This window comes from Thrips palmi, unplaced genomic scaffold, assembly GCF_012932325.1.
Source record: "Thrips palmi isolate BJ-2018 unplaced genomic scaffold, TpBJ-2018v1 HiC_scaffold_7, whole genome shotgun sequence".
NCBI lineage: Eukaryota > Metazoa > Arthropoda > Insecta > Thysanoptera > Thripidae > Thrips > Thrips palmi.
The window spans coordinates 5,154,799-5,180,712 of NW_023144634.1; the positions used below are offsets into that span (position 1 = coordinate 5,154,799).

Consider the following 25,914-nt stretch of genomic DNA (forward strand, 5'->3'; position numbering starts at 1 on the left):
GAGTCGAGGTTGTCACAAAATGCAGATTTCTTTCTGTTTTTACGAGTGGAGGGACTGCGACGAGCGCGCCCTCGAGGAAGCCGCGACACGCGACACGTATGCAATCAGCCGCCCGCCCCGCACGCCGACCTGCTGACTGTCGTTTTCGTCGCTCTGTCTCTCTCGCACCTGTAAGGACGCCCCATGAGTGCGAGAGAGACAGAGCGACGAAAACGATCTCGGAATCAGTCTGCCGGCCGAGCTGGCCGAGCACGCGACGGGGTGGCGACGACGCGGGGCGACACACGGGGACGCCCGGAGACACGCAGCAAGTGTGGAAAGGGCACACAAGCAGACAGACGAGTCCAGAAGAAAAAAAATCTTGGTTTTGAATCGAGCCGGGAATCCCACCTGGTGTCAATACAAGCCGAGCCGACGTCTCGCGGTGATAAGATTAAGACGCAATGAGAAATAAAGTGCTCGCTGCTCGCGCGAAGCACGCGAAGGCAAGGGCGTGGGCGGGCGGTGCCAATTGTATGTCCACTGGATTGAAAATTTTTTGAAATTCTTTTAAAATCACGTGCGTTGGGCGTTTTAATTTTTTGTGGAAGAGAGGAGGGGGAATTGCTGGAATTGGTGCAGGCTGAAGCAAACTCATGAGTGTATTTGAGAAATGCGGAATGAGAAGGCACTGCACTGGACACTCACCCGCGTGGCCAGCAGCCTGGTGCTGCTGCTTGCCGTTGCGTCGGCCGCTCTGCAGAAACAGCGAGACGCTTCTGAGCAGCGCGGCCGCCCCGGGGATGGAGGGGTTGCCCCCGGCCGCCGCGGCCGCCCCCGCCGCCGCCGGGCCGCCCGGCCGCGAAGAACCACCCCCGCCCCGGACGCCCCGCGGCCCCCGCGGCCCCCGCAGCCGCCGGGCTGGTGGACTTGGCGCGCTGCTTGGAGCGAGCCGACATGGCGAGGCGGTCGTGGTCTCACACAGTGGGCTGGAATCAGTCCAATCAAAACACAAACCAATTTCAGGGCATTTCAGAAAATTTTGGTGGCAGCGTGTTATTTTAAGTGCGGCTGACTCAAACGCAACATATCCATCATTACACAGTGCAGATTGAACAGACCAGCACTTTGCTTAAATTTTACTGAGAATCCGCTTTGTCATACAAACGCAATACCTGGCCCACCTAGGGGCGGGGCCGTCATGTCATGCCACACGACGTTGGTGTTGGCGCGGCAGTGTCTTCAAAGGCACTAAGTGGCTCGCCCGCGCATCAAGTGGTACATTCAGCCGATAAGCATGAGTAAATTGCGACATAAAAGCGCCAGAACTCTCCGCCCGGGTACGCCAATCGTCAATCACAGTCGAGGCAGTCGAAAGCAGAACGCGCCCGAACATGGCCGCCAAGATTTTGGCCGTCCTCGCCGCCGCGCTATGCGCCCTCGCGGTGAGTCGCGTGAACCAGCAACGGGCCGCGTGGTCCGCCCAAACCGCCTAATGTTTATTTTTGTTATTTCTGTGTTGTTCCTCATGGCCTTCCCGGTGTGCAGGCCGTGCCCGCCAGCCCAGCCCCTGCCGGCCTCCTGCAGCACGTGGACAAGTTCGACTTCTTCGATGAGACGGCGATCCAGAGCCTGGAGGGCGACAAGTTCACCATCCTCGACGAGACCACGATCCAGCACCTGCAGGGCAGCAAGCTGTTCAAGATCAACACGACCAAAATCCTGGAGAACATCGCCGAGTATCTGAAGCGCCTCGAGGAGAGGATCGATCTGGTGAGCGACGAGGTGCAGTCCGCCGTGGAGTCGGTCCTGGACCGCATCGAGACCGCCGCGGCGGCCGCGGCCCTCAAGTGGAGCGACGACGTGGGCAGGTGGGTGGACAAGGCCAAGAAGACCAGCGCCGACATCAAGGAGTGCCTCCGCGAGGAGCAGCAGCCCCTGGCCGTGGTGGCGGCCGCCCTCAAGGCCGACTCCTACCAGTGCCTCTCCGGGCGCCTGGAGACGCTGCAGCACACGTGGGAAAACCTCAAGGCCTCCGCACCCGCCGCCCTGGAGATCCTGGAGGAGGCCAAGGCCAAGGTGCGTGCGGAGAGCATCAGCGTGGCATCTACTTAATGAATTAACAGATTTTAACAGATTAGTTCATTCCTGATTTTAGGTCGAGAAGTGCGCCCGGCGGGAGAACGCCTTGCTGGTCGTGCTGTGCGTGGTGAAGGACCTGCCCTTCGTGGAGGTGAAGGCCGCCGCCGTGATCGCCGAGGCCACCGTGTTCGCGACCGTCGCCGCCGGCCAGGCCGCCGCCATCGTCCCCATGGCCTCGCTGTGCGCCACCGCCGCCACCACCAAGCACGCCGCCGAGGTGTCCGCCATCGTGGACGCCACCGTGGCCTGCATCAAGGAGAAGATCGCCGCCTAGGCGACGATCGACGCGCGGCTCGCCACCACAGTGATTAGGAATAAAGCTCGCTTGTAAAATGTGCTTAAGATCTTTTCTCGCCTGTTTTTTTTCGAACCACAGACGTTCTGCACCCCACAACTGCCAGCTATCTATCTCATCTGGCACTGTGGGTGGTACTGTGGGTACCCTCATCTTTATTCTCAGACGACAGGTCTTACTCGATATAGCCCTCTAATAAACAGACGGGAAGCAGACGTTATTCGCGTGAATCACTAAAGACCTTCGCCCGGCGGCCCAGGTGCGCCCAGGCGTGCACAGGACCCCCTGAACGTTGGACAGAGTATCACGTCCAAAGGTTATCTTCCCGTATTTCCCGGCCGCGTTTCCGAAGACTTCTCTTGGACCGCAGATCAAGTGGGCTATTAGGACGATAAGCAGTGTGTCGTGATATATAAGGCCGTGGAGTCCTTCCATGGACACCTCAGTCACCAGACAGGACCGCACCAGCAACATGGCAGCCAAGATTCTGTTCGCCCTCGCAGCCGCGCTGTGCGCTTTCGCGGTAAGTCGACGCTCAGAAGTCTGCTGAAAACGGCGTTCCTCGTCGCTCTGTCTCTCTTGCACTCCCTATGAGTGAGAGAGGCAGAGAGTCGAAGGCAGTGTTGGAAATCAGCCTGGCGGGTGAGCCTTGCGATCTTGCACCGTCAAACGCCTCAGCACCAAGCTCATCGTGTTCCCTCCCCGCAGGCCGTGTCCGCAGGCCCAGCCCGCCTGTTCGAGGACGCCGAGCTGGAGCAAAACAAGTTGGACCTCCAGAACCTGGAAGGCAACAAGCTCTTCTGGATCAACGCCACCGAAATCCTGGAGAAGATCGAGGAGTCCCTGGAGCGCGTTCAGGAGAAGATCGAGCTGGTGAGCGAGGAGGTGCAGAACGCCGTGGACTCCATCGTGGAGGGCATCGAGAACGCCGCGGCCTCCGCCGCCGAGCAGTGGGCCAAGGACGTGGCCAAGTGGGTGGCGCAGGCCAACCAGACCAACACCGACGTGCAGGCCTGCCTGGACGAGCAGCAGCAGCCCCTCGCCGAGGTGCAGGCCGCCCTGAAGGCCGACTCCCGCAAGTGCATCGCCGTGCGCCTGGACAAGCTGGGCAAGGCCCTGGACAAGGTCAAGGCCGCCGGACCCGCCGCCCTGGCCGTCCTGGAGGAGGCCAAGATCACGGTGCGTTGGCGGGAAAGCTCGGGGTGGTGATTCACGAAAGAAGCCTTAGCATGTTTAATTGAATATTCCTTTTTGTGTGTTTAGATTGACCAGTGCAACAGCCTTGGCGACATCGTTTCCACCGGCTTCTGTCTGCTGGGGGACATGCCCGCCGTCCAGGCTAAGGCCGCCACCGTGGTCCTCAAGGCCACCGCGTCCGCGACCGTCGCCGCCGCCCAGGCCGCCGCCATCATCCCCATGGCCTCGCTGTGCACGACCACGGCCACCACCAAGCACGCCGCCGAGGTGTCCGCCATCGTGGACGCCACCGTGGCCTGCATCAAGGACAAGATCGCCGCCTAGGCGCGTCGACTTCTCTGCGCCTTATTCGCGCTTCGAAAGGAATAAACCTCGCTACATAGAATAACTTCGTTTCTAAGACCCTTCTCTACCACCCAGATTACGCCTTAAAAATAAATCTGATTTTTTACGATATTTCTGATACGTTGTGCTTTCCTCTCCCCGTCAACGACAGCGTTTCTGACGCAAACTGCGTCGAGTGCCCGTGCGGCCGAAACGTGCTCCGCGGCTCCGCCTGGCCAGGCCATGGCCAGGGCCAGCAGGGCGAGATATAGGCATGACGCCCTTTGCACTCAGACGAGATGCAAGCCGCTACTCCACTTGAGGACCTTTCCTATCAACGCGCCGCCCAAAGCCGAGACAAATACGTCCGTGTTCGGCGGCGAGCTGGTTCTAAATCCTTTCGGCTCTCCAGGTTGCTCAAGTGCGCACGCCGAGCTCGAGGCGCGTGGAAGGTAGCGTGACGATTTCCATCGGCTTCATCGCCGCGTCGCGCCGCGTCGTCCGGGCCGTGGTCGGGAACGCGCACCCCCTCGCCGCCCCGCCGGGCCGTACGTCAAGCAGGTCGGCGGGGTGCCGCCGCGGTGCCGCATCGCGGTGGTGGTGCGTCTCGGCGTCGCAGGCGTTTGTCAAACGCCGCCCGCGCCCCGGCGACGCCGTGACCGCCGTGACACACGCCGGCGCGCCCGGCACCGCGGCACGGCCACGACACGGCACACCATCAATCAGGTCGCCGCGGCGCCATCAACGAGGCCTGCAGTCTGCAGCACGCACCCGGGGCCACGCACCTCCCCGTCAACCCGGCCAGACCGTCCCCCGTCCCATCATCGGCGGCGTGATCGACCCTCCCGCCCCGCCCCGCCACGAGACGCGAATTCAATTTGCGGCGCAGTGTGTTGTGCAGCACTTAATGCCATGTTGAGGTGCTCGGAGAGGGAGGGGGCAGGGAAGTTATAGTACCAAGCCGTGCCAACACCTCGGGGCTGACCAAACTTTTGTAGCCAATCAGCGCGAACTGGCGCAGCCCCCCCTCTCCTTCCCCCTGCCATCCCCAAGCTCATTGAGCTATAGCGTGTCGGCTCAAGAGGCCTGGTCCGCACGCCTCAAATTAACCCCCGCCCCACACGGTGGGGTACTCTCCCCCTGAAAAGTCGGCGCGCCCCCGCCCGCCCCCGCTCGCCCCCGCCTGCCTGCGGGCGAGACGGCCGCCGGGGATCACATCACGGTGCAGTCGCAGTCTGATTGGGTTTGTTTTGGCGAGTCGCCGCCAGACGGCGCCCCGAGCCGAGCACCCCGATGAATGGGTAAAAGGCCAACGGGGCCAACGGCACGAAGGCGAGGGTCGCCCTGGCCTGGGCCGCCCTCACCGATTTGCCCTCCTCGGGCCGTACCGTTGAATGACAGATCGTGTACCGAGTGTCAGGTGTCCGCCCCGCCCCGCCCCGCCCCGCCCCGCCCCGCCCCGCCCCGCCCCGCCCGCCCGGGGGCACTCGACCTTACCTGTACCTAAGTCGCGAGGCCTCGGCGGCCGCGACCCTGGCCGTGAGCGAGGGCGCGGTGCCTACAGCCTGCAAACGACATTGACGATTCGGAGCGGTAAAGCCTTTTTACGGCGCTACGCGACGCTACGTTACCTGCTCGGCGAAGGGACAGCGCGCCCCGCCTCGCGTAGCCTCGCGTAGCCTCGCGGGGACGCAAGATGGCGTCGTCGACGGGGAGGTTCAAGCTCGGCGGGGCGGCGCCCCTACGCGGCGCTGCGTGGCGGCAGCGGGCGACAGTCTGGACTCGCGGACCGGGAAGTTCCCTGGGCCCCACATGCAGAGTCCCGAAGGTAGTCGCTTCCAAGGACCAGGAAGCGGGCAGTGGTCAGGGGGCTGCAAAGAGCTGCGTACCCCGGGCCGTGTTTACGGATCACCTAGACGACAGTATCGAACTACGGGGCGGGGACGCGATAGGGCGCTCGCCCCGAGGAAGGGCGCGAAGCACCCTTCAATAACAAGGCTGGGCCTTCAGCAGCCCAGCGAAGTACAGCGAAGAGGCATTGGCAGTCTCAGAGGGTAGGACGTCGATATCTAACGCCAACCGATTGGAAGCTAGGCAACCCAGCACACGCCAAACCATCCCTCCACGCACCATGACCAGGGCACCTGATGGATGTCCTGTCTATCTTTGTTAAGAACTACTTGATTTGAGAAAATAGGTCACGGCATCGGCCGCCACTAGCCCCTGCGTCTTTGTATTTGAAAGACAGAAGGAAAGGTGTTTTATCGCATTATCGCACTCAAAGGGTGGAAACCTCGGCAACTGATAACATTCAGCGGTATTTTCCCTCGACATTTTTCTGTTATCGGCCCACTGGAGTGTCTCACTCATCAACACAGAGTGGCAAGGCCCATTCACGCGTTGTGCCCCACGATCGCCGCCGTTCCAAACGGCTCTCGAAACGGTCACCGTTCCGAACTTTCCCGCCAAGCGGTGGCGCCACCTCTCGGCGGCGCGTCGGACTACGCCGCACGTCGCGAGTTTCCTCCAGTGTCCGCACGGTGGCGCCACCGTCGCGCGGTGTGCGAGGTGCGAAACGGGGCGGTCGCCCAAACGGTCTGACTCGGTGTTTTCAGGAATTTCTTTCGGCTCGCAGAGCGAGTTCTCAATCCTAGTTATCTCCGTGAAATAATTGCGCGTGTTTCAATTTGCGTCTGCCGCTCGAGGGTTTCTTATTCATCGTGCGGAGCGATCCTCTGCGGCGCCTCGCTGCTTACTGGCGGTCCCCGAGGCCCCCGCCACCCCTCCGCGGCGCTAGCGACGACAGCGCACCCTGGCGGCCAGCAGGAGAAGCTCGCGACAGGGCCAGCGAGCTGTGAGCACAAAAACATCAATGGTGGACCCAGACTTGCACGGGACGGGTGTTTCTCGGTTTGGCTCGCGCGTTGTGAATGATATTGTGTGAACCGAGTGCCTCGGTGTGTCCAGATGTCGTGGGAAGCCCGGATTTGACGAGGCAGGTGAGTGTCCGGGCGGCTCGTGCCCCGCGCTGCGTGCGTGCCGAGTGCAGAATCGCTCTCCTTGCAGTTGGACGTCGAGTCAGTGTGCCGTTCTGGACGATGATGTGATATTTGCGGGATGCTCCGCGGGTTCCGGGACAGCTATTTGTGGCGGCATTTGCCGTGTCGAGAGATGAGGCTCTCGCGCTGAAGGCTGGACGCCTCGCCGGAGGATGTCACGCCCAGGTTTTCGAGTTGTGCCCTGGCGTGGAATTTGGAGGTTGGAAACAAAGAAACAAAAAAAAAGAGAAGGAAAAAAATCTTCAGTTAATTCATGTTGTTATCTGTTTGGTTTTGATTTTCGAAAGTGAAGCACTGGCAGTGACATGCCAATTTGCGTTCGCCCCCCCCTCCTCCTAAAAAAAAACTTTAAAAAAATTTAGCTTGCAAGTCATAGTACCCAAAATACCTACACCAGTGGGGAACTGTCAAACCGACGTCCTTTCATTGTTTTTTACTTGACGACTCATTCGTGACCGCGTGCCTACTCAAACCTGTTTACCTGACATACCCGCCGTCCGTGACTGTACTGTCGGGTGTCAGGTGTCGCATCATCGAGTACTCACGACTAAGAACACATGTTCGCACACCGTGCCCAATTATTTCCCTATTTGTTTGTGTTGCTGACTATTTTCTAAATTTTTTGTCGGTCCACTCAATGTTGACGGACGTGATGTGGTTTAAGCCCTTAAGCGCTTAAGCGCCAGCTTCGCTACCGGCTGGATGGGGCTTAAGCGCCCAGGATGAGACTTGCAGTGTGGCGGCCGACGAGCAGAGGATGAGGGGTGGAGGGTGAAGCCCCAAACACTCCGCCAGAGGCTAGACCAGGCTAGACCAGGCTAGACTACGGCGAGGCTCTAGAGCCATTGCCGCTATTGCTGCTCTCCTGCTGAGTGGACGAGGCTGTCCTTCCTCCATTAGTACAGTGTGGCGGAAGGGTCAAGAATTCGTTGGCGTGTGAGTTTAATTGGGTAATTAAGGCCTGTCGCGCTGTCCTGCAGGCTGGTTCCGAACAGTGCCTGTCTCTCTCGCTCCCTCGCACTCTGGGGGCGTCGCGCAAGGAAGGGGTGCGAGAGAGGCAGAGCGACGAACGCGCGGTTCGGACAGCCCGCTGGTAGTGTCCCTCTCCTCCGAGTACTTCCTCCCTGACAGTAGCCAGCCCTGACCCGCCTCACACAGTGTGTGTGCTTACGGTGCTATGAAGTCCGCAGTAAGCAGCCCAGTCAGCCCCGTCGGCGGCGCGCCGGGTGCAACGCTCTGGCTCTGCCGTGGCTCTGCCGACCGGCCGCTCGCTCGGCCCTCCACTCCGCGGACGCGGCGATGCGCTGACCCGCGGGTTGACCCTTTCCGCGCTAAAGAACCGCCGTGGATTACGTGAGTGTGTGTGTGTGAGCGCGCGTGTGTGCGTGTGTGTGTTCGCGGTGAGGAGCGGCGCGAACCGCGAAGCACGGAAACTGCAAACAAACCGCGCGTCTGCGCCGCAAGACGCCGCCGCACTAGAAAAATACACACACACACACACACACACAGAGACAGAGAGCGAGGGGAAGATTGATTTTGGGGTCTGAATTAGAGCCCGGCGTGTTTTTCGACCTCTCGAGAGGGTGGTGGAGGGTAAGGGCAGGGAAATGCTGGCTATGGCGTTGGGACCGTCTGGCCTGACACAGGTGCCGCCCTGCCGGCTGTTGTAAAAGCTGCCACTGGGTCAAAGCGGTAAAGCAGCTTGTGCTCCGTGCGCGGTGCGCGGTCACGATATTGCACCGTCCCGGCGGCCCGGTGGTGGTGCCCTTCCAAGCCTCCCGGCCCTTCCAGTGTGGTGCCTCTACGCCAGCGCGGCCCGGCCGGGTTGGTCTGGTTGGCGCCTCGTTCGACTTATCGATTTATCGACGTGCTCTACTCGAGGTTGAGGTTGGCACGGTGCCGGCCGGGCCGGCTAGGGCCTCAGGCCGGCCGCCCCGCGCTGGCTGGCCGCTGTGTAGTGTAGCGCCCCAAGCAAACGCCGCCGTCTTGTAAGAGCGTTGCACGGTGGGGAACAGGCTCGGACTGGCCAGGGCAGACAGGCAGACAAATCTGCCGGGGCCTTCGGGTTTGGGACTGGTCAGTAACGTCACAAAGTTGGTCAAAAAGTGATTGAATCTCCGAAAGTAGCCGTTTTCGCTGAATTTGGGCGGCCACTGTGTCCAATCTAGCTGCCGTAAAAGGCCTCCCTCGACGTCCTAGTATTCTTAAGACCCTACTCTTTCATGCCCTGTATCGGGAAGACGTTGACCACAACGATTTTGCCTTTGACCGCAACGATTTTGGGACCAAAGTTCGTCAAAAAGTGGTCGAATCTCGGAAATTTGCTGATTTTGCTGACTTTGGGCGGCCACTGTGTCCAATCTAGTTGCCGTAAAAGGCCTCCCTCGACGTCCTAGTATTCTTAAGACCCTACTCTTTCATGCCCTGTATCGGGAAGACGTTGACCACAACGATTTTGCCTTTGACCGCAACGATTTTGGGACCAAAGTTCGTCAAAAAGTGGTCGAATCTCGGAAATTTGCTGATTTTGCTGACTTTGGGCGGCCACTGTGTCCAATCTTGTTGCCGTAAAAGGCCTCCCTCGACGTCCTAGTAATCTTAAGACTCTACTCTTTCATGCCCTGTATCGGGAAGACGTTGACCACAACGATTTTGCCTTTGACCGCAATGATTTTCCGACCATGTTGGTCAAAAAGTAGTCGAATATCGGAAATTTGCTGATTTTGCTGACTTTGGGTGGCCACTGTGTCCAATACAGTTGCCGTGAAAGGCCTCCCTCGACGCCCTAGAATTCTTAAGACCTTACTCTTTCATGTCCTGTACGGGAAGGCTGTTGACCGCAACTAGTTTGGTAGCGGTAGCCTCACGAAGTTGGTCATGGAGGGTAAAAACAATGATGATCGGGGGCCTTTTGCGGCTTATCCGCCGGGGCCTTTTGGGGGCCAGTCCGAGCCTGGTGGGGAACGAGGAATCCATTGGTGGGGTCACACGTTTGGTTCGAGTCCCATTCAGCGACTCTAGAGCTCAAAACGCGTCTCGAGTTTTGGCCGCCTCCACCGGTCTTCTGGCCCACTGTGCGACCCGCGGAATCGTCGGCAGGCAGGCGATGACCCTCCCCGCCGATAATGTGTGGCCATCCCCGCGGAGGGGGCGGGGCAGCAAGGGGCAGCCCAAGGGGCACCTGAGCCTGAGCAGCCCGCCGCGTGGCCGCGTCCGCGTCACTGGATACTCAGAGCTGATCCCCGGTATCGCGGAACGGACCCCACTTTGCGGCAGCGCCCTCGTCCCGAAAGGGTCATTATTTTGTCGCTCTGTCTTCGTCGCCCTCGCAGGGCGCACCGGAGGACCGGACGGGTGCGAGAGAGGCAGAGTGACAGTGACGCGTGCACGCGCGTATCGGAGTGGAACACGTGTTGTACATTGTTCGCTCGTCCCTGTGTGTCGTTGTCAGGACCGATCCAAGCCGCGGTGCGTAGCGGTACGTCGCTCTGTCTCTGTCACACTCTTTTGTGCGCACGCCCGTGAGTGCGAGAGAGACGGAGACGCTTTTCGAAACCAGCCCGCTCCTGCTATCAGTCAACCATTAATTCCACTCACGCTGCCTGACAACGCCAGTGCCGCCTGCCGTTCCAGGTCCCCGCCTCTGTGGCGGTGCACTGCATGCCGTCGTCCGACGCGGCCGGACTCGGCCCCCGCCGCGTTTTCGGCGCGTTTTAGCGGACCGCTCCTAACGCGGCACGTCGCGGCGCCTCCAGCGTTTAGCGCGCGCGTCGCGGTGTTTCGCGGTGCTGCAGCCGTGGAGTGCTTCTTCACGCATTCCGCGGCCTGGCCCGCGGGGTCATCAACCAGGCGCGTGCACGGCGCATCACTTCCAGACGGGTGACGCGGGGCGGGGCGGGGCGGGGCGGGGTGAGGCGGGGCGGGCCACGACTCTGTCCGGATCGCTTCACTTGTCTATGCGGGCTGCAGTGATTACCGTCGCGCCACTGCAAAGCAGCGCGGCGTGTAAAGAAAGTCGGAGTGATGAGTGCGGTGGTCGTTGTTCCCAGTGTAGGCGCTGGGGGTTGGGTCGCCCTAAGTGATGGCGCCGGGGAGGGAAACTTTCCGCATTGCTATTCAGGACGCCTTGTCCACCAAGGACTCGAAGGGCTGCTCGCTGGGAGGGGGCCGGGCCCGGCCGGGCCGACTTGGAGTTCAGCGAACGCCATAGCACTGTCTGCGCCGCGCGAGTGTGTGAGTGCGTGTGTGTGTTTGCGTGTGCTCATGACCCCCGCGTTGCATGTGGCGCCACGCCGCCCCTGGGCGCCCTCGCCGAGCCCTGCGCGCCCTGCCCTGCATCCGGAGTGCCAGTGACGCAAGGACAACACAGTCTGCGCACCGCCGTGACGGATAGCGTGGCGGGGCCGGGAGGACCGAAAGGGACCCGCCAAGTAGGCCGTGCGAGGCACATCCTCAGGACGTCGCCAACGCCCTTGGTTACCTCATGGAGGCGTCGCGGACCCGCGTCCGCCGGGACCCCCGCCCCGCCGCGAACTCTCCATGACTCCCATGACGACGGCGACGCGCCGTGCACGTGCAGTGCACCGGGAGGCTGCTTGTCTCTCTCGCACCCACGGGGCGCGCCGTAGGGGTGCGAGAGAGACGGCGATGGCGCACGCGTGTGGCGGGAAACCTCGCGGAATAAACAATGAACGTTTCGGCGCGAGAACAAACAGTGCAGTGGCGTGCTTCGCGCTTGCCGCGGCCAAACATGCAGAGCGCGGACCGCGGAACACGGCGCTGCTGATTCAGCGACAAGGCGCGCCACTGTAGTCCGGCCGGGGCGCCGACGGGTGCGACAGAGACGACCGACGCATGCCGTCATACCTAGTGGGTGCCGCTGTGACTCACTCTCACACACGGACACGCGCGTCTGGGGGCCGTCTGCTCGGCCCTGGGGACGGCGACGCGGCGACGCGATGTGAGTCGTCTGATGAGTCGTTTGTCAATTCCAGCTAATCAGCAGCGCGGCTGCCTCGCTCGCTACTCGCGAGCGCCCGGTCCTCCCACGCACCCGTTGCACGACAAGCTCGCCGTGTCGGTGAAGGGCTCCGCGCGGCTCCGCGCCACCCACGCCTGGGTGGCCCTGGGCCGGGCCCTGGGTGGCCGCGGCGGCCGCGACCCTGTTGGCTGCTCGCTGTTCGCCGACGGTCCGACGCGACGGGTTGAATCAACTCGCGCTCGCCTTTCCAAACACAATCAACGGCTCCATCGTCTGGGAAGGGCCTGCTGGCCGCCGCCTCCTCTTTCTCCTCCTTCTTCTCCTTCTCCCGCTCTCCTCGCCACGCCCCGTAACTGCATCGGATGTCGTTGCGCGGCAAGGCGGGCGAGGCGCGGTGGCGGCGCGGCGGCGGTCTGCGCGGAGGGCCTTACCGAGTTCGGCGAGCACGCCGCGGGGCCGCCGGGCCCCAGGTGTGGGGTACCTCTATAACGGCGCGGTCCGCTTCCAACGCCTCCCCCCCGCCCCGCCCCGCCCCGCCCCACCCCGCCCCGCCCCACCCCGCCCCGCCATCGCATCTCATCGAGGCATCGCGTCGCTCTTTTCAATAAAGTGCTGGCGAGCCTCGCGGTTCGTGACGTTTTCGCCACCACGGGAAGCTTTAGCCGCCCCGCCCCGCCCCGCGGCGGCCGGAGGGGCGGGCTCGGGTGTCGAGGGAGAAGGGCGGTGGTGGTGGAAGGCTGTCAACACTGCCATAGCTCATGCGTCTCATTTCCAGGCTGACATGTCGGGCGGACACAAGTGCTCTGGAAAGTTGGGCGGGAAAAATACGGCGGAAGCGGCCGTGGCAGCGGGCAGGGCAGAGCCTCGGGCAGGGCGATGGATGCTGTCGGCTCCGGGCGTGACGCGGCAGGCAGCCACTCCAGGACTCCAGGACTCAGTGAGCCGGCCGAGCCGCTGAGGCAAGTCCTCCGGGTCGTCTTGCTCCCCGCTTTGCCCAGCTTGCGCGGCTTGCGCCGCGTCAGAGACAATTCCCGGCCCTCGCCCCGCCCCCGCTCGGGCCGCCTGTTCGCAGCCCTCATTTGCATAACGGGCTGCTACCCTTGTGACGCCGGGGCGCCGTGGGGACATGTGACGGGCCGTGGGCGGATCGTTCCGCCGAGCGTCCGCCCACGCCCCGCCGCCCTCGCTGCGGTCCCTGTCCAGAAGGACGACCAGGACGAGCAGCGCAAAGTGCGGCGCGGCGCATTTCGTTGATTTCGGCTGCGCTGCCTGGCCCGCCCCGCCTGGCCTGCCTCGGGCACCTCGTCGACTCGGCCAGCACTTTGCGACCTTGCGTCCACCCCGACCCCCCTCCCCCTTTATCAGTTTCGCCGGTGACGTCAGGACGCTCCACTGTGCAAACAGAGCCTGCTTTTGACAAGCCACTCCACTGGAAGTTGGCCGCGCTGCCCGAAGCGCGTTGGGAGGCTCGCTGGACGTGCTGAACGGACTCCAGTGGCGCTCCAATCACCGCGCCAGCATGGCGCCAGGGCACCGTGGGGCACCGCCAACGTCTGCTGCACGGCCTGGGGCTCGCCTGTTGCACCGCCAGCACCGCCAGGCCGGGCCACCCTAGGAGACCCTCCTAGGCGAGGTCCAGGGTTCTGTTCGCTGTGTTCAACGAAGTGCCGTGTAGCCGGGGTCCTGCAGGAGGCTTCGGCCGAGGTCCTGAACGAGGCCCTGCGAGGTGACTCAGCGCGTTGCCTCAGGGCGTGCTAGGGCGGAGTGCCTGCTTTCCGGCGAATTGCTCCGAAGGACGAAGGCCGCGGTTGGGACACCTCGGCGCGCCTCGGCGGGCTGTGGTTCTGGAGGGCCGCAGTCCGCGGACCGCCGCCGCGACCTGCAGTGTCTGGTTGGTGAATAGGCGCGGCCAGGCAGGTCGCCGAGTCTGCGACGGTCTGCGACGGTCTGCGACGCGCTGGCAGGCCACGCCGCGCGCCACGCCGTGAGCATGACCGCTCTCTTGCAGGGTAGGCCAATTTGCGGGCCCCTTCTCCAGTGCCTCCTCCAGCGCCCCCTTTGTCCACAAGGACCACGCCAGGCAACGCCGGGCTGGCAGGCCGGCCAGGCTCCACAAGTAAAAGTTGTCGCGGGGTAATTTTGGCGACACTGCGCCGCACTGCGCGCGCTCGCCGGACCGAACGGCGCGGCCAGCATGCTCAGTGCAGCCAACCGACAACCAGACAAAAAAAAAGAAACAAAAAAGAATCTTTGTGTAAAAACTGCGAAGGAATGGAAACTTTCAATTATTCCGCGCGTCCTCCGCCGCTCCTTTTCCCTCCAATTTCCCAAACCTAAAAAGGGAAAATGGAGGCCGAGACTCGTAGTCGGTGGTCCGGGCAGTGGAGGGGGGCGTAGCCGAGCGCACTGACAAAGACGAATGCAGGCTGGATCGTTTGTTCTGCAGCCAGGAATAACATCGCGGATGAGAGAGAGAGAGCGCAAAAGCCGACGGCGCTTCTTGAAATCTGCATTTCAAAGCGCGCGATGCAGCATCAACGGGTCGGGTCTTAACAGCGACAGAAAAATGGTTTGAGTACGTTTGCGTCGGCAGAAAGAATTAATATTTTGAACAAAAACATTGGGAGCCCCCTTTTTGCGGTGTGCGCCGGCTGAGCCGGGCAGCAAGAAGGACAAGATGGGCTCCGGCCTGGAGGCAGGAGGGCGGGCAGGAAGCGGAACGGCGAAACAAAAGCAGTGAACAACGAGTAGCCATACCGTCCTGTCATGGACGCTGCACTAGACGCCCTGCTCGGCACTGCTAGGGCAGCCTGCAGCAGGGCAGCATGAAAGTACCTCCACTGCCAACAAGTTTCGGCACGGGGCATGCCAAAGGAAGGATTAAAGATCGCTGCCCCCGAACAACGTTTTCCCGGCTTGGATCGGACCCAGGCGCTTCCGAAATTCGGCCCAAATCGCGAATCCAGCGGGGAAACTGCACCCCTCTCCAGGACCGGGCCGTCATTGTCTCTCCAGCGACGGCCCGCCACTCGGGCTGTTAATTTGTCGGCCAGGTTCAAGTTCCCACCGCCGCCTGCTCCGCCTGCCTGTCTGGCCGGCCGCCCGTCGCGTTGCGGCGCTAACTGGAGCGGTGACACCTGCCATTGCGGGCACGCGCGCCCGACCACCACGCTGGAGTCACTTCACTGGAGCCTCTACAGTGGGTCCTCTACACCGGGCCACTGGGGCCTTTACACCGGGGCCTCTACACTGGGACCTCTACACTGGAGTCTTTACCCTGGAGACTCTGCCTAGGAGTCACTTCACAGGGGTCTCTACTCTGCTGGGTTCTCTTCACTGGAGTCTCTACCCTGGAGTCTCTGCCCGGGAGTCACTACACCATGGCATCTGCACTGGAGTCACCTCCCTGGGGTCTCTACACTGGGAGTCATTATACTGGAGTCACTTCACTGGATTCACTACACTGGAGTCACTACACTGGAGTGACTCCACTGGCGTGTCCAGCGGGCGCGGCAGCGCGGCGCCTCCAGACTGGAGCGTCCGGCGACTGGCCGATAATTGGCGCCGCTCTCCTCCCGCTGCCCGGGCTGCCCGGGGAATTCCCAGATTCCCACACACACTTTGAGCTTATTAAAACGTTTTGTGTTTTGCCGCTTTGCCGCTTTGGGGCGAGAGCGGCTCCCTCCGCTTTCTCTGCGTGGAAGTGGCATGGGCTGGCATGGCGGAAATGAAGGTCGGGCCGGCGCGCTTTGCTTTTGGCGCCAAATACGGAACACGGCGGACCGCAAGCAAGGCCGCAGGCGGGCGGTGCACGGCGTGGTGTGTACAGTGTACGCGCGCAGCGCGGTTTTGTTCCACAGGAAAATGCTAAATTTTTACTCGATTGACAAAGGGGACCAACGGGTTTCTCTTTCATTGGCTAGCGACGGAAGCCGTCTTTATCTTAATGCCCATTGCTCTGGGAGACTCCGGGTGAGCCGAGCTCGGTCTGCGAGTGCTGCGTGGTGCTGCGCGAGCGCCGAGAGCGCCTCACGGCGACGCCAAACGCCAGGAGCGGGCCGCCCCGTCCCCGTCCGCCCGTGAGACGCCGCTTGCCCGCTCGCCCCGCCAGCCGCTCGGCCCAATCTGGTTTACTCGAAGCGACATGAAGCGGATTTAATTTTGCGCGACAGAAAGCGCTCCTCCTCGAGTCCCTCGAGTCCCTCGTCCTCGTCCCGCGATGACGATCAGAGAAAGTGGAAGTCCTAGAAGGGAAGCGGCACAGCACCGCCACGGCACGGCCAAGGCACCGGCCGTTGCAGTGCAGTGGCTCGATGGCTTGCTGCGCGTCGTCCGAGGCGGTGCATCCTTGAATGACACAGCCTCGGCCTGCAGGACGCCCCGGACCCCGTCGGCGAGGCTGGCCGCCGCCGCGCCGCCGTGCCGCCACATATGGACCGGCAGCGCCGCGACCCGCCCGCCTTGACATTGGCTACGGCGCTGCGTCGCCGTGGCCTCGGACCCCTGCCGACGCGCCGAAACCGAACCCGTACCCACCTGTCGCACGGCGGCACGGCGCACTGCAAAACCAAGCGGCCCGGCTTCGAGCCCCGCCGCCGCCGGGGACACTTTTCATTTTCATTCCTCCCACGATCCCGAATTCAGGTTTTCCGCCGCAGCCGAGATACCGCGCGACCCACAGCGCGGTGCCGGCCTCCTCGGCGACCTTGCCGGCATAATGCAGTGCAGGCGTAATGCTGTTTCACGGCACGGCGCGGCAGTACTTAGCCGTGCGACCGCACGCTGAGACAACGCAGGGCCGCCCTGCCTAGGGCCCAAAAGGGAGGGGGGGGGGCTAAAAGGTGCCCGCCGCTCCAATAGGGCCTAAATGGCGTGAGGTAACTTAGAAGCGCCCGCCATTATGCCCCGGCCTTTCTCACACCCTCTCTCTCCGTCTCCCTCGCTCTACCCGTACCTGCCGAACGAAACACTCTCCCTCTCTGTCGCCCTCGCCGCTCCTCCCCGAACGAAGCACTCCCTCTCTGTCGCTCCCATCCTGGCGCGGGCCTCACGTGGCCGCTTCCTGCTTAGCAGGCCGTGGGGATTATCTGGCCCTACACTTGATACCGGCCGGCACTCCTTGGCGTTGCGCGTCCGACGCGGCCGACGGCCGGGCAGCAGGCTGTCTCTCTCGCACTCATGGGGCGTCCCTCGCGTGCGAGAGAGACAGAGCGATGGAAACGACTCTCAGTCTGCCGCGCTTCTAGGATCCGCCTGACGAAACGAGAGGAAACGAACCGTCCCGAGGTAAATAAAGGGAGTGAACAGTGGCCTGATCTCCATGCAACGCGCGGCGCGGCGCGGCCGTGGAAATGGTTTGGGGAGCGGGTGAGCGGAAGGCGGTATGGAAATCGGGGAGGAAGTGGAATAAGGAAACAAACATGCCGACCCAATCCAGCCGGGGGACCTACAGTGTACACAAAGCGCGTAACGCCCCGTCTCTCTCGCACTCGAACGAGCCGCCCTATGAGTGCGAGAGAGACAGCAGTTCCGATTGGGCACAACCACCGAGAGGAGCTCTAGCGCTATCGCGGTCCAGCGCCCAGCTCTGCACCTCGAGCCGGCCAAGTGTTTGCTGCGCTGGCCGAGCGCCAGCCAAGGCCTAGCAAGCCGAGTCCGAGCCCGCGAGCCTCCGAGTCTCCGAGCCCCGGGCGGACGCGCGGACTCGCGGACACGCGGACACGGACCTTGGCACTGGGATCCTGCGCCGAGCAGCGCCGCTGCAACGCGGCCCGCCTTCCTGTCTGTATGTCCGTCCGTCTGTCTGTCTGTCTGTCTGTCTGTCTGCTGCACTCGTAATTTCAGTGGAGACGCATATCGTTCCAGTGCAGTCCTAGATGCCGCGCGATGTTCCAGGAACTTCCAGGAACCTCGCTCCTGCGGCATATCGCTCCAGCCGGGCCCCCAACGAAGCGGCCACGGCGCGGCAGTTCGAATTCCAGGAACCCTCTCCTGGAAGACAGACTTACATATCGCTCCAGCTCGAGCAAAAGCAACGAAGGGTCGTGCTTCGCGCGGATGGAAATTCCAGAAAGGATGGACTCTATTTGTGGCGGCGTCGTGCTGGAGATGACGCTCGGGATTCCAGGCCTTCCAGGCCTATTCCAGGCGAGCCTCCTGGAAAGACATGCAGCCGAGTCCGGCCGAGTCCCCGGGGAGGGGAGGGGGGGGGGGACGCCCCTTAATTGCGGAAAAGCCTCGCTCGGGAGCGACATGTGGCTCCAGTACTGTACAGTCCGCCTCAGCTTTTCCAGCCGCCTCCAGCAGGGCGATGAGACAAGCAGTGGCTGCGTGCGAAGAGCGAGGTGCGAGGCTGCAAGCGGCGGACAGGCCGCGGGTCTCGCAGGTGCGCCGTGTGGGCGGTGCCCATGGCGGCGCCGCGGCCTGAAGCCCAGCAGGCTGATTCCGAGAGTCGTTTTCGTCGCTCTGTCTCTCTCGCACCTGTGCGGGACGCCCCATGAGTGCGAGAGAGACAGCGCGACAAAAACGGCTCTCGGAATCAGTCTGCCGGGACGTAAAGTCGGAATCAGGACGGCCGCCGCCTCGCTACTCCCTCGCCTCCTCCGCGGACTCCGTGCCGCCTGGCGCGTGACGAATCCTCCGGGACGGTCCGGGACGGTCCCAGAGGTCATCGCCTTCGTCTTCGCCTTCGCCTTCGGGTCTCGGCGCGCTCGGAGCGCTCGGTCGCTAATCACGAGCGTCCCAGCGTCCCCAAGGGCCGCGGCCGCGGGCAAAAAACGCGACCGGGGCGCGCAGCGCGCAGCAAAGGCATTGCGGACTGCGTGGCGAATCCTCGCGTTTCCCCTAGTGGGCCCCGCCGCGGTGACGAAGTGACACGAAGTGACACGAAGTGACGGAGTGGCGGTCGTCGCGTGGCGCAGAGAGCGTCCCCAGCCGGACCAAGCCGGACGGGCGGAGGCCGACTCGACACTTGTGCCGTCGGGCTTCCAATTTTATGGCGATATCGTGATATTTATGGTTTGTGTGCCCCGCGGACTGCGGACTGCGTTTGCGCGGTGCTGTGCGAGGCATTTGCATCGCAGCGGTGTTTTCATGTCGTCGGGACGGGCGGTACACTGGCAAGATAATCGGCGCGGACAAGTCATGTTCGGGGCCGGCGGTGCGACCGGGGACCGCCGTGCTGGGTAGGCAACCACCATGGCTCGACGCACGGGTGGCGGGCGGGACTGCCCACCTCGCAGGCGTTCCAAGCCTTGACACTGCGAGGCTGTTCGCACGGTCGAATCGGGTTTGACGGATGGAGCCTTGGAGGCGAGGCCAGGAGGCCTGGAGGCCTGGAAGCAAGCTCGAAGCCGGTCGCCCCGCATGGGGAGATAACTGGGGCTGTGTGTCGAGCGAGTGTGCCGCGCTTGCATTAGCATGCGTGAGGCGCTCTCGCCCTGCAGGCTGAGCAGTGCGCTTCTGTCTGTCTGTCTGTCTGTCTGTCTGTCTGTCTGTCTGTCTGCTCTTGTTTACTACATGCTAACAACGGTTATTCACTTTATTTTTTTAAACGGAGTGCAGTTGCTCGCAGTTGTGCCAACCTGTCTGCTGTCCTCCGAGATGCTCATGAATAATGATTCGTTCCGCGTGTCTGTTCCAGCGGATGGCCCCAAGATGAAGAGAAGCAGGGAGTCATGACCTTGCATTGGTGGCAACACTGGTTCTGGATTACGGGCCGGGCGCCTGGTAAGTCAACAAACCATTATTTTAAGTCAACAAACCATTATTTTCCTCCCCGAGGCCAGTGGAAAGGGAGAAGTACAATTGGTCGATTTTTCCTATTATTTTTGCGCCTTTGTTGTTGGTTCTATTGTACACCGGCTGTCGAAAAGTTTAAATGGAAATGTCTGAAATTTATTTGATTTCTTTAGTAACGTTTGCTCGGCTAGCGGCGCGTCGCGGTCTGGGAGGGGTGCGCAGCGCATGTGGTCTGGGATTGGGGATTGAGTGTCGACGTGTGTCTGTGTGTGTGTCCAAACACGGGGGCCCAACTCGCTGGGTGACATCGCTGAGTGGTCGGGGCAAAGCCGGCGACACGGCGCCCCCGTCGGGTTGCCATGCGCCAAGCGGCGCCAAGCCCACGCCGCGTGCAGGCGGTGCAGGCCTGCAGGGCTTCCCGTTGTCAGGGCGACTGTAGCGGCGACCCCTCGTGCGCCCCGCCCCGTCAGTGCACCGCTCCGCGGCTCCGCGCTCCGAAAAGGGAATTAAAACAAACACGCGCGAAATGATGCGTCCCCGCGTCGCGGACCCCGCGGACCGTGGGAATGGAAAGGGGCCGGACGGGAGTGAGTGCTAATCGCGTTAACAGCGTCCCTTTCCGTCCCTCCGAGTACCGAGTGACGTCACCGGCCGCCCTCTGTGACACCGGAACAAAGGACACACACACACAGACGCAGAGGCACTCACGTGCAGCGCCCTAGCCCTCGCGCCCCTCGCCTTCCGCGCGGTGGTACCCTAGCAACAATCCCCCACACTTCCTCTTCCCCAACGGCAGCTGCAGCAGTCCTCTCTCATTTGGAGTCTTTGAGGCACAAAACACAGAAACATGAAAAGAACAGCGACGCAGCCCTTGGCCTTGGCGCCGTGGCGCGCCGTGGCCGTTGAGTGGGGGAAATGAGCGCCCCAGAGGCCCAGAAGGGGTCTCTCTTGGGGGCAGGCGAGGAGGGAAGCTTTCGGAAGCTTTGCTGCAGGGCGAGGTGCAGGCTGCACGGGGCGACCCTTGCAGTGGCGCGCCCTCCCATTGTGGGGCCCCACGCCCCCTGCCCCGCCAGGGACGGCTGGGCCGGGCTGTCCGTGCTACGGCTTTAGGGCCCGGCGTCCGTCACCGCAGGGCCGCCGGGCCGCCACCCTTGGCCGCACTCTTCACGGGCTTCGCCAAGCTTCGCTCGGCTGCCTCCGAAGCGACGTCGCGCCGTTCGCCTCGCACCCTCCCTGCCTCGCGCTGCCCCTGCCGGCCGGAGGGTTGTTCGGACGCAGCGCCGCCAAACGCCCCAGACCAATGGCCCGCCCCTGCCCCGCCCCTGCTCTGCCCCGGGGACGGTTTGCACGCTCGCTTGCGTTGTGACTGGCGGGCCTGAAACGCGTTTGCGTAGTCAAGGAGCGGTTCTGGCTGTATTGGATCAAGTCTCCGCCGACAATCATGTGCATGAGGCGGAGGAGGCACGCGTCACGCCGTCGCGCGCGGTGCTCTAGAGGAGAGACCGTCTCGCCGTTCGTTATCCCCATGCTTTCCAGTCGTGAGCAGATAAAGGCGCATCGGACTGACTGTGTGGTCGTTTCCGTGTTGCAGTGGTCGCGGTGCTGCTCGCTGCCTGCCATGTCTGGTGCCAGCAGCCGCAGTGGGGCGACCCAGGCCTCCTCCGCCTCGCCGGGCCCGGGGACGCCGCGGGCCTCGGACCCCAGCCCCAGCCGCACTGGTGGACGCCGTTGCCGGTGCAGGCCGCGGTGGCGCCAGTCGCCCTCCACGCCCTGCACGTCCCCGTGGAGGCAGGGATGCCGGCGTGGTACCCGTGGGCCCCACGCCGGCTGCTGGGCTTCGCGGGGGCGGGCGACGGCACTCCGAGTCCCGTCGCTGCGTCAGAGGCGTCCGAGTCCTCGTCGGCCGCCCCCGCGGCCTCAGCGGCTGCCCCGGTAGCCGTCTCGTACCTGACGACCCTCGGGCCCGGCCCGGGCCTGGGGGCCGCAACCGCCAGCTCTAGTCAGCCCCCAGCCTCGCCCGCGTCCTCATCCGCTGCCTCGTCCTCGGCGCCCAGGCCGCGGGAGCCCAAGGCCATCGGGGTGCTCCCCGTCGGCGTGATGCCCACCGTGGTGCGCGCGGTCCCCACCGCCGGCACGCCGGCAACCCGGCCGCCCGGCACCGTCACCAGTGTACTGGAGATCGTCGAGGAGCTCGCCGAGGCCGCCACGCCGTCCCCGTCGGAGAACACCCCGACGTCACCGTCCCCCGCCTCGGCCGCGGAGAACGAGGCCGCGCTGCAGGCCTCCTCCGCCGAGATGCCCAACGACGAGCCGGCCAAGGCCGTGTCGGCATCATCCGCCGAGGCGGCCGAGGCCAGCCCCACCGAAGCCAGCGAAGCAGCCTCCAGCTCTGCCAGCCCCGCGAGTGCCACCGGCACCGCGCCGACGCGAATGCAGTCCATGTCCCTGAGCACTGCCGGCACTGCCCCAGGTAAGGCCCGGTTGGCGCACCAGTGCACATCAAGCTGGAGATAAGGCCATCGATCGGGAAGCATGCACCCACCATGCACCCAGCAACGGCGTGCCGATGATACCAAAATTATCAGGGAAGGGCGTGCACAAGGGCGGCGATCGGCGAACGCAAGGCCCGGCCCGCGGCAGCAAATGGCAAACATTGAGCGCCCGCCAGTCGATGGGTAGGCCACCCGCCTCGCCATGCTGCGCGCGGGGCAGGCGCGCCGCCTTCAACTTGAACTTGACAGGCTAGACTACATTCGATCTTATGCCGTTCCGGGCTCACCCCTGACTTTACCTTTTTCTGTTCTGCAGCCAGTGACGTCACGCTGCCTGCCGCGAGCGCCAATGACAGCCGGACTCCGGGCGCCACCGCCACCACCAAGCCCGATCTCAGCAGTACCGCCTCGCCGCGCCTCGGTAGCATCCGCCCGGAGGTCGCCGCGCACCCCGGCGTCGGCGTTCCGCGTCGCGTCGCCACCACCCTAGCGGCCGCCGCCCCCACGACGCCGGCCTGGAGCGCGGCCGCCGCCACCGCCAGCAGCGCGACGCAGCCTCCGCACAGCCACCGGTCCGCCGCCGCCCCCCTCGGCTCCGCGAGCTCCTCGGCCGGCAACGCCCGGCAGCACCGCGTCGACGCCATGTCGCTGTCCTCGGGTGGCGGCCTGGATGCCGGCTCCATCACCGGCATCGTCCTCGGCATCGTGGTGTTCGCGGGTCTAGTCGGTACGTCACGTCGACGTCACGTCGGCATCGCAAAATTCACCGACAATTTCCGCGGCACTTTGCTTGTTTGAGTCGTCGTAACCCCTTTTAATTTTATCTCACCAGGCACTGTGAGCTTTATTCTATACCGGCGACGTTACCTGAACAAGCCTCAAACTCTCAACGACAAGTGCAGTAATCCAGACTCCAGTGGCTACATCGATGACAGTACATTCCGGGTAAGTCAATTTACACAGTACGGATATTTGTAGTGACAATAATTTTTCATCAAGTGAATCATTAACAGTTTTCTTTATGTCTTTTGTTTCTTTTGTGTTTCAGGAAAACTCTGAAGAAATGTATAGTCTTGACAATGATTCATTTCTTAACAGCCTTGAAGCAATGACCATCCAAAATTACTGGACAGATACTGTTAAGCACACTAAACTTTAGGTATTGTCAATGTGTGTTCACACTGTCAACGAACATTCCCCAGTTTTTTATTTCTCGGAGAAACAGCGGCAGAGGTGGACCTTCTGTTCATTTTATTTATTTACGAGGAGTGTAGAATACAGTTTAGTCTAGTTGCTCCTATGGAAATCAATCCCACTGAAATATGTTTCTTTTTCATAGTATTTTTACTGAATATTATACTCAGGAATCTTACCTTTTGTTGTGTGTGTTTCTGTTAGGAGATTGTGGTGGTAGTTTTGTGTTTTAATTCCATTGACTTAGAAGATTCTGCCTATTTTATTGAGTAGTGTACTGTTACCTGTGTAGTTCCAACATTGAAAATTGTATGTCCGATTCTATTTATCAATCCATTTTGCTCTATTTTTGCTGTACTTCTTTTGAATTGACTTGACAAAGTATTGTTAGTCCTTGTGCAATCGGTAGCTATTGATAGAAAATCTGCAAAATCAAAGTCAGTTTTGATTTATTTTGTATTCTGTAAAAACATATATTGGTGATTTCTCACTGGACATGTGAAAGATTTTTGGCTGGCATTCTAAAAATTATGTGGCAATTTTTACTTCACTTACCATGCAACTTGTACATATCTGATGTAAAGAGTTACCAAGGTAATTGAAACACCTGACAACTTTCAAACTGTTGTTAAAATGGAAACATATCCAAGCTGTAATTAATTCTTCAAGAAAGGCCTAAAAAGAAAAATTGGCATATTGTTGTATAATAACAGAAATCACTCAATGAAAGTACGTAAACTTATTGTTAAAGCCTATTGTGGATTAGATTGCCCCCTTTAGTTTATTTCCGTAATCAATTGTCTTATAAAAACTGTGTAATTTACCTCCTGAGCGTTCTGCTGGTAAAATTTACTTTAAGGTTGTGAGGTTCGTATGGGCCTGGGGCTGTGTTTGTGTAATGAGTATGCTGATATCAAGTGTACATGTGCCTATAAGCGTATGCATTTTATCTTGTTAAAATTTGAGTGCATCGTTTGTTGTGCATTATTATAAAATACCCTCACTCCTGTTTTGTGATATTTTTAGTTCGATGTAATTAGGTGGTCTATTCTCACATAAGCAAAACCTTTTTTTAAACAATGAAGTTTCCCTCCATTCTTACCCAGAGCTATTCACAAGTTGGGTCCATTAGACAGATAAGATTGTTGCAATGTACATACAATATATTTCATGTTTATCCTAGTCCATGATTTGTTTTCCCTTTCTTCATCCAAGATTGTGCTGGAAAATCTTACAGTTTTAAATCAAATGATACAATCAGCTAAAATATGAAAGTTCATTACCACTATTGCACCGAAACCTTGCTTTTACTACAATATTTAGTAAAAAGAAATTTGGGTGTGCTTTCTGTTGGGATTACAGAACTAGTAAAGAAACACTAAGATTGCACTGCTGTATTTAAGATTGTTCATTTGATTAATGTTTGTGTTTTACTTATGTTTATGAAACAAAGTCCAAAATAATAGTACCTGCCTTTGCCCTGCATGCCCCTGTAACTTTCGGGTACCATCATCACAGGAAAAACAGAGTTGTAAATTTAAGCCGCTTAAAGGGCCTGTAGAAGTACAGGATTTACACCTCAGTTCAGGTGTTAACTTATTTACACCTTTGTTTTTACTGAGTTTGCAATTTTAGAAGTTGAGCTTTCACATAAAAACTCTGTAGACTAGTTTTTAGGTGTATCTTTGTTATTCCACATCACATATCACCAACTGAAAGGAATTTTAGTGTAGATAAACCATGGAGCTATTTTCATAATGTAATTTCCCCTCTTCCGTTCTTTCTTTCTCTCTTTCTTTCTTGTGTGAATGTTGTTTCAGCTTAACTGCATAATAAACTTGAGTGTCAATTTTTAAGGATTATAATGATGCTGTCGGTAAATCATTGAAAACATAGAGTATTTTTGAGTGCTTTCTTCTCATAATTTTCATGCCATACTATTTGGTTTTTGTATTGCATCCCTAGCACTGCAAAATAGCGCTTCAACTTAAGGCACCTTCACTGTATGTACCTTAGCTCTCCACATATATTCATTAACTGTGATAAATCTAAGAAACCTGTCCTTCATTATTTCCATGTTAAGTTTTGCCTTCAAGAATAGTAAGTGTACCATCATTCCATTCCATATTCCATTATGTTCTTCACAAGTACAGTAATGAAGTTTAGTAGTGGTTATCTCTTAATTTTCTTGTGGTGTCTACTAACTCTCTTACAAAACTTTGTTCAAGATGGACGCCCCACTAGTTTACTATGCATTTACTTTTAAGTATTGCCTCATCCACAATTAGGAAGCAAAAAATGAGTACTTCTCTCCCACATTTAATTTAAAAAAAAAAAACATGATCTGATAAAAAGAATTGTTGAATGATGCTTAACGCTGCTGTGATTGTTTGTTTAAGTTTTGTTCTCTTGTTATGTTTCTTACAGAAAGATGTTATCTGTCCATGTCAGAATGTCAAGAGCAAGATAAAAGAATCTATAAAAAGAGAGCTTTCTATTTTATTTTCCTTT

The 25,914-nt window shown here is 59.9% G+C and overlaps 3 protein-coding genes across 3 annotated transcripts; all 3 read left to right on the forward strand.

Annotated features, from left to right (window-relative positions):
- The first annotated feature begins 1,271 nt into the window (after nt 1–1,271).
- LOC117652467 lies at nt 1,272–2,463 on the forward strand. The gene is made up of 3 exons (XM_034397412.1): nt 1,272–1,424; nt 1,528–2,058; nt 2,138–2,463. The coding sequence occupies exons 1-3, from the start codon at nt 1,374–1,376 to the stop codon at nt 2,393–2,395; spliced, it is 840 nt and encodes a 279-aa protein (XP_034253303.1). The 5' UTR covers nt 1,272–1,373; the 3' UTR covers nt 2,396–2,463.
- A 316-nt stretch (nt 2,464–2,779) lies between these two features.
- On the forward strand, nt 2,780–4,001 carry LOC117652468. The gene is made up of 3 exons (XM_034397413.1): nt 2,780–2,939; nt 3,125–3,595; nt 3,680–4,001. Exons 1-3 carry the CDS (start codon nt 2,850–2,852, stop codon nt 3,935–3,937), a joined length of 819 nt encoding a protein of 272 aa, XP_034253304.1. The 5' UTR covers nt 2,780–2,849; the 3' UTR covers nt 3,938–4,001.
- Nucleotides 4,002–6,748: 2,747 nt separating this feature from the next.
- LOC117652733 (flocculation protein FLO11) lies at nt 6,749–25,892 on the forward strand. The gene is made up of 7 exons (XM_034397825.1): nt 6,749–6,936; nt 19,620–19,705; nt 21,309–22,187; nt 22,526–22,665; nt 22,765–22,936; nt 23,042–23,154; nt 23,258–25,892. The coding sequence occupies exons 2-7, from the start codon at nt 19,654–19,656 to the stop codon at nt 23,366–23,368; spliced, it is 1,467 nt and encodes a 488-aa protein (XP_034253716.1). The 5' UTR covers nt 6,749–6,936; nt 19,620–19,653; the 3' UTR covers nt 23,369–25,892.
- Nucleotides 25,893–25,914: the final 22 nt, after the last annotated feature.

Bases quoted from the DNA above. Each gene is read 5' to 3' on its own strand.
- LOC117652467 (XM_034397412.1), top strand. From the start codon at position 1,374: ATGGCCGCCAAGATTTTGGCCGTCCTCGCCGCCGCGCTATGCGCCCTC. The intron at 1,425-1,527 runs GTGAGTCGCGTG...CCCGGTGTGCAG, and splicing joins CCGCGCTATGCGCCCTCGCG to GCCGTGCCCGCCAGCCCAGC. The intron at 2,059-2,137 runs GTGCGTGCGGAG...TCCTGATTTTAG, and splicing joins TGGAGGAGGCCAAGGCCAAG to GTCGAGAAGTGCGCCCGGCG.
- LOC117652468 (XM_034397413.1), top strand. From the start codon at position 2,850: ATGGACACCTCAGTCACCAGACAGGACCGCACCAGCAACATGGCAGCC. The intron at 2,940-3,124 runs GTAAGTCGACGC...CCCTCCCCGCAG, and splicing joins CCGCGCTGTGCGCTTTCGCG to GCCGTGTCCGCAGGCCCAGC. The intron at 3,596-3,679 runs GTGCGTTGGCGG...TTGTGTGTTTAG, and splicing joins TGGAGGAGGCCAAGATCACG to ATTGACCAGTGCAACAGCCT.
- LOC117652733 (XM_034397825.1), top strand. From the start codon at position 19,654: ATGACCTTGCATTGGTGGCAACACTGGTTCTGGATTACGGGCCGGGCG. The intron at 19,706-21,308 runs GTAAGTCAACAA...TCCGTGTTGCAG, and splicing joins GATTACGGGCCGGGCGCCTG to TGGTCGCGGTGCTGCTCGCT. The intron at 22,188-22,525 runs GTAAGGCCCGGT...TCTGTTCTGCAG, and splicing joins CACTGCCGGCACTGCCCCAG to CCAGTGACGTCACGCTGCCT.